General features: G+C 38.2%; 1 protein-coding gene across 1 annotated transcript; it reads right to left on the bottom strand.

Moving 5' to 3' along the window:
* Positions 1-4065: 4065 nt before the first annotated feature.
* LOC148029985 (cell division protein FtsZ homolog 2-1, chloroplastic-like) lies at positions 4066-4933 on the bottom strand. Its single transcript, XM_087687342.1, has 4 exons — positions 4826-4933; positions 4617-4722; positions 4342-4509; positions 4066-4271 (listed from the first exon to the last, which is right to left on the bottom strand). Exons 1-4 carry the CDS (start codon positions 4931-4933, stop codon positions 4066-4068), a joined length of 588 nt encoding a protein of 195 aa, XP_087543468.1.
* Positions 4934-6666: the final 1733 nt, after the last annotated feature.

The raw sequence follows: 6666 nt of genomic DNA on the forward strand, positions 1-6666 counted from the left end.
TGATTTGTGAGAATGTTTTGTGTTCCACTTGGCTTGAGAGGATTTAGAAGTGGGGATGATTCTTGACTCCTAACCCGATACGTGAAATGTTATACTTCTTTGAAAGTCCTCATATTCATATAGAGGTCCTCTATGACTAACTCATGTTGTTGCTCCCCAAATCACCATTATCTTGATGTATGTTTTCTAGAAAATGAGTTGTTGAGGTCTCTTCTCCCACAACATAATCGATAGAATGCAACGCATCTGAGCCTCCTTTGTTGCATCACTTCTTGAACAAGCCATGGGTGGTTTACCAAATATCCTCCAATCTACTCCAAAAAATGTTATCTACATCACTTGTATACAATATAGATGAAAAATAATATACACAATATTAAATGATATATATAATGATAAAAATATACATATAATAATAAATAAGTATTATTTTAAATGATATCATATAAAATAATATAAAATATTATGATGTTATATAAAATAAATAATAGATAATAAAAATGGATATATAATAAACATTTAGTATTATCATTTATTATTATTAGTATAATCTTAAATATCATTTATCAATGCTTTTTATATACCATCTTTTATCATTGTTATTACTATTAATAACTTATTATTATTATTATTATTAGTAAAAAATGATATATAATAATAATAACTATTATAAATATTATTGACATTAAATGACATTTAAAAATTATATTAAAAATAATAATGAAATATATTTAAAAATTATATTAATAAAAAAGGTAATAAAATTAGTAATAATATGATCATTAATGATAATGAAAAAATTAATAATAATGATAATAAAACTATTTAATGATATGATAATGAAATATAATAATAGTAATAATAAATTATTAATATTAAGATAATAATAAAAATATTAAAATGATAATAAAATAATAATTTATTATAATGATAATAATAAATACTAAATGATGATGATCAGAATATAATGTATATTAATAATGTTAAATGATGATTATAGAATAATAATAATAATATTAAATTAAAATTAGGATATTATTATTATTTATGGAATATTTATGATTATTCTTAACAAAGAATCAACAAATCACGATTGATGTGGTATATGGGACATTTAATTTTGAATGATTTCAGTTTCAAAAACGAAAAACCTAATAAGATGTAGGATGCCAAAAGAGAGAAGAAAAAACAAAAACCTTTTAGTTTCGTCTTCTTTCTTCATCATCTGTGCTCTCCTGACCTATACATAGAGTGCCTCTCTTAGTCTTTTTCTAGAGCTCAAACCAAATCTTCATTGAGCTTTCTAGTCTTCATCAATATTCTACAAGTTCTCTCTCTCTCTCTCTCTCTCTCTCTCTCTCTCTCTCTCTCTCTCTCTCTCTCTCATATAAGCTCTCTTATGTCCCATGGATCCTCTCTCCTCCCCCGCAATATGCACACTCAAAATTTTACTATAATCTATGTATCCCCCCCTCTCTCTCTTAGACTCTCTCATATCCCATCATGGAATCACATTTTATTTCCATTTTTTTTACCAATGGTAGACGTCTCATTCACTCACTCACTCTCTCTTCTCCCCTTACATAGGGCTAAGAGTTAAGCATGATGATTATTTTCTAACTAATAGCTTGTAAGAATTTTTGCAAGTTTTGAAATAAGTAAGCCTTAAAAATCCAATAAGCAAGGGACACTATTGAACTATTATCTCTTTATCTAGTTGATACTATAAGGATATGAGGATATAGCGACGGTACTCAGACGAAAAAAATGCGGGTCGAAACCCGAGCACGTTATTTTGCGTGCATTCACAAAAGAGAGAGCGAAAGGGAGAGCAAGAGGGGGGAGCGAACATCTTGCATTTGAGAGGGAGAGAAAGAGAGAAAGAGGGAGAAAGAAGGCTTCTCGCCGCCGCCGTTCACGAAGAAGACGAGGAGGTGTATGGAGGGCGAAGAGGAGCTGCCGTCGCGAAGAGGAGCTGCCAAACCCTTCTTCGAGCCTTTACGGTGAGTGCATTTTCCATTCTTGCTTTGCTTTTGTGTTTTCTCTCTCTTTTACTTGTTTTTGGTATAATTCCTGTGTATTGAGAGAGGGAGAGAAAATGAGAGAGAAAGAGAGGGAGAGGGAGAGGGAGGGAGAGGAAATGAGAGAGGGAGAGGGAGAGAGAGAGGGAGAGGGAGGAAATGAGAGAGGGAGAGGGGGAGGGGAGGAAATGAGAGAGGGAGAGGGAGAGGGAGAGAGGGAAACATTAAACATAATAGGAAAAGAGAGAAAGAGAGGGGGAGGGAGAGGAAATGAGAGGGAGAGAGAGGGAGGGAGAGGAAATGAGAGAGGGATAGGAAGAGGAAGAGAGAAAAAACATTAAACATAATAGGGAAAGGGAGAAAGAGAGGAAGAGGGAGAGGAAGAGGAAGAGGGAGGGAGAGGAAGGAAAAAAACATTAAACATAATAGGGAAAAAGAGAAAGAGAGGGAGAGGGAGAGGGAGGGAGAGGAAATGAGAGAGGGAGAGGAAGAGAGAAAAGGAAATAAGAGAGGGAGAGGAGAGAGAAAAAGCATTAAACATAATAGGGAAAGAGAGAAAGAGAGGGAGAGGGTGAGGGAGGGAGAAGAAATGAGAGAGGGAGAGGAAGAGAGCAAAAGAAAATGAGAGAGGGAGAGGAGAGAGAAAAAGAGAGAAAAAACATTAAACATATCAGGGAAAGAGAGAAAGAGAGGGAGAGGGTGAGGGAGGGAGAGGAAATGAGAGAGAGAGAGAGAGAGAGAAGGAAATGAGAGGGAGAGGAGAGAGAAAAAGAGAGAAAAAACATTAAATATAATAGGGAAAGAGGGAGAGGATGAGGGAGGGAGAGGAAATGAGAGAGGGAGAGGAAGAGGAAGAGAGAAAATGAAATTTTTGTTGTTGTTGTAGTAGTAGTTTTTTTTTCTTTTCTTGTTTATTATTGTTTAGTTTTCTTGTTTTTTTTGTAGTAGTAGCAATTTTTTCTTCTTTTCTTGTTTATTGTAGTAGTAGTAGTAGTTGTTGTTTTGTTTTTTTTTCTTGTTTTCTTGTTTATTATAGTGGTAGCGGTAGCGATAGTCGTGGTTGTGGTCATGGTCGTGGTCGTAGTCTTGGCCGTGGTCGTAGTCATGGTTGTGGTCGTGGTCATGGTCATAGTCATAGTCGTAGTCGTGGTCGTGGTCGTGGTTATAGTCGTAGCCGTAGGCCGTAGGCGGTAGTGATAGTGGTAGTGGTAGTGGTAGTGGTAGTGGTAGTGGTAGTGGTGGTGGTGGTGGTGGTGGTCGTCGTCGTCGTCGTCGTCGTGATTGTTAAACATACAACATAATAAAAGAACACTACAACATATACATGCTATAACGACGTTTATAACGACATTTTCTTTATATATGAAAAATATCCCCGTCGTCGCTATTAGTGTTGCTACAAAACTGTTGGTATTAGCCTCGCTAATATCGTCGCTAATTTCGTCGTTAATACTGATGAAATTAGTGATGAAAATAGTGACGGTGTCGAAATGTTTGTGAAAGCAATGTCGCAACCACAGAGGACTTTGGAAAATTTCAGGATAGAAGTTCAATTAAGCAAATAATCAAGATGAGAAAATGATGTCAACTCTGTTTTACTTTTTGGACCAAGGCCTTCCGTGTCTTTCCACAAAAAGGTCTTGATTCTTCAACAATCCTGACAATCAGCCAGTAATGGTTGCATAAAAGGGTAATTGTATAACAGCAACATTCAGAACTTTCCGATTAAGCAATTCAAGCTTTTCCACTCCACAAGAGCTAAAAACTGAGCTCATACAATATCAGCATGATTCAAAAAAAAAATCACCCTCCGAAATAGAGCAAGGGATGACATCTTCCTATGTTATATCCGATAAGTTTGCAACATCATTAACTCTTGTGAATGATTAAGCTGTAGATAACAGTTTCAAGATCTTCAGTGAATAAAATCCCATATTTTTCCTTTCTCCTCAGCAGTTTTGTCAATCTGAGATAAGCTTCTAATGGTATCTTCCCCATTTTCCAAAGAGCCCTCTCTAGCACAAGCACGGATGGGAGAGTCAATCTACAACAATTCTCGACGCAAGGCCTTAAATTGTGCAACTTCAGTTGGAATAGAAGCCTGGTCTAAAGCAGCAGCATTCACCTCAAACAATGTCAAATCTGTACCTCCCGTTATGTTCCACACAATACCAGTAGCTCGGTCTCTTCCCACATCTAGCAAAGGTGATTGAATTGCATTCAAAGCTGCATCCCTTGCCCTGGATTTTCCTATAAAATTCAACCCTCAGCATCGATCTGAAGAAGCTCTCCCTCTCTTCTCAACTTTCACTTGCAGTACCAATACCCATCAAAGATGAGTCAGCATCAGTCATTATAGCACGAACATCAGCAAAATCCACATTCACAAGGCCAGGCACCGTGTTAATGTCAGAGATGCCCTTGACACCTTGACGAAGAATGTCATCCGCCAAGTTGAAAGCCTCTGTAACAGGAGTGGACTGAGACACTGCAGTTAACAGCTTATCATTGAGGATATTAATCAGTGTGTCGACACTGTATCTCAAGGCTGCAATTCCTTCCTGAGCCTGTTGTGCCCTTCTACGACCTGCCCACTGTAAGATTCATCTACTACAGCTCCAAAGATTAAGTTTGCATTAGGATCAACAAGATTATAGATAACCTCTGCAGCTTTGCTGATCACAAATTTATTGGAACTGTTCTGTCGATGAATTCAGCTAGTTGCCGCAATGCAATCACAAACTCGAGATTGGATTTTCCTTAAAAATGATGCTGCCAGGCCAGACTTAGCTTGTTGAATCCACTTGCTGTGATTCATAAAACACTTGACAGGTGAACGACTGGGTCAGAATTAAGGCATGGTCAACAGAGCGGCTGCCTGTGTGCGCGAGTAGGCCCGAGTCCTGCACCATGGTTCTGCCTTCAACAATCTTGTATGTAGATTCGACAAGCTACTCTTGAAGCTTTCTTGGGCAACAGGACACAAAATCACCTCCAACTCTATCCAAAATCACCATCAAGGGATCTGAAGCCTTCAACGACAACAGACATCAAGATTTAGCTCACGGACTACCGTCACCCTGATTCCTTTGGTCGTTTCGGTGGAAAATATATTCTGAGGTCCTCATGAAAGTTTTGGTGCACCCTCTCTTTCGTAATTCATGGCCACAGGAGATAGGAACAGAGAATTCCTTTGATTATTTACTTCACATATTAAACGCAGAAGAAACCAATTTTTCCTATGCAGAAGAAGCAATTGTGCTTATGAAGATCACGATGGAAACAGTAACGGTGGGAAGATTGCATTATAAGTTACAGGAAGTGGTGGATTGTGAGCTTCCATGAGCTGAGCATGAATTTGAAATGCATAAGGTACCAATTTAGAAACATCGTGCGCCAGTATATCCTGAAAAACAGAGTGTAGGACTTCCCCAAATGGTTCTCCTTGATGAAGCCTCCTTCCCCTTCGACTCCTTTTTCCCCCAGAGCATCATGTATCTTCCCTTCTTTTCCGTTCTCGACTTCCTCTGTTTCCTCCCCAAAAAGCCTTCTTTTAAAAATAGCCCAAAGGCTTCTCTTTTTCCCCTCAAAGCACGGCGATTTGTGCCTTACCCAGTTGACCTGTGTGACTGCATGCTTTAAGCACACTACTGAATATTATCAAGTTTGGTTTTATGCCTTATGCCCTCATTTTGTCAAATATATAAAATACATCTTTAGCCTTTCCAAGTTGTGCATATCCTGTGATTAGGGCATTCATGTGCCTAGATCTCGATTAGGAAACATATCAAACACTGCTTGTGCCTCTGCCAGCCACATTTAGCATACATATCAACTAATGCAATGCCCTCATCCACATTTGTCTTCAATAGCCCTATCCTATCAATCTCAGCATGTATTTCTTGGCCCTTGTTTATAGCTCCAGCCATGCCACAAGCTTTTAAGGTGCAGACAAGTGTGATACTATCCAAAAAAATATCCTCCTCATGCATTTGTTTGAATAATTGTATTGTCTTATCTCCTTGATCCTGTTCAACATAGACTGAAAGCAACCCTTCATACTCGCTTCTATACTCATAAGTAGAGATTAAATGTAATCACAACAACTAAGTATGCATAAAGTATTAAATCGCACACACAACTTTCGGGTGGTTTTCACATCTCGAATGCGCAGCAATACGACATCCACCCCCTCTAATCCTGCGCATCCTCCGGATGGGCCAACTACCCATGATCATTATCATCAAGATCCACAAACAAATCAATCTCTTCGTTATGCATTTCCGGTAGATCAACAAGATATCCAGCCATATCATCTGTCTCTTCCATTGGAGTTTCTTGTCGTTGCTCTTCTCTCGAAAATTCTTCCAATGCATAATCCTCATCATCTCTTTTCTTGAAAATCTTGATTCTTTTTCCAGCAATAGGCACTCTAAGCACTGTTCCATCCAATTCTGTCAGCTCATATGTTGCATTATCAAAGACATGTCTGACTATGTATGGCCCAAACCATCTTTTCACCATCTTCCGAAGTGCAGTATGCTGATTTTCAAGGCTGCTATCAAAGACCAATACCCAATCTCCCTCTTCTATTGCTCTAGGTCGCAAGCGATGCCTGCTATCAAACCTGTCCTTGTTCCTTAGT

This window comes from Lygodium microphyllum, chromosome 10, assembly GCF_053477565.2.
Source record: "Lygodium microphyllum isolate KBCC chromosome 10, Lygodium_microphyllum_v1.1.10, whole genome shotgun sequence".
Taxonomy (NCBI): domain Eukaryota; kingdom Viridiplantae; phylum Streptophyta; class Polypodiopsida; order Schizaeales; family Lygodiaceae; genus Lygodium; species Lygodium microphyllum.

Bases quoted from the DNA above. Each gene is read 5' to 3' on its own strand.
- LOC148029985 (XM_087687342.1), bottom strand. From the start codon at position 4,933: ATGGTGCAGGACTCGGGCCTACTCGCGCACACAGGCAGCCGCTCTGTT. The intron at 4,510-4,616 runs GTGGGCAGGTCG...TGTTAACTGCAG, and splicing joins TGTAGTAGATGAATCTTACA to TGTCTCAGTCCACTCCTGTT. The intron at 4,272-4,341 runs GTACTGCAAGTG...TGAATTTTATAG, and splicing joins CTCATCTTTGATGGGTATTG to GAAAATCCAGGGCAAGGGAT.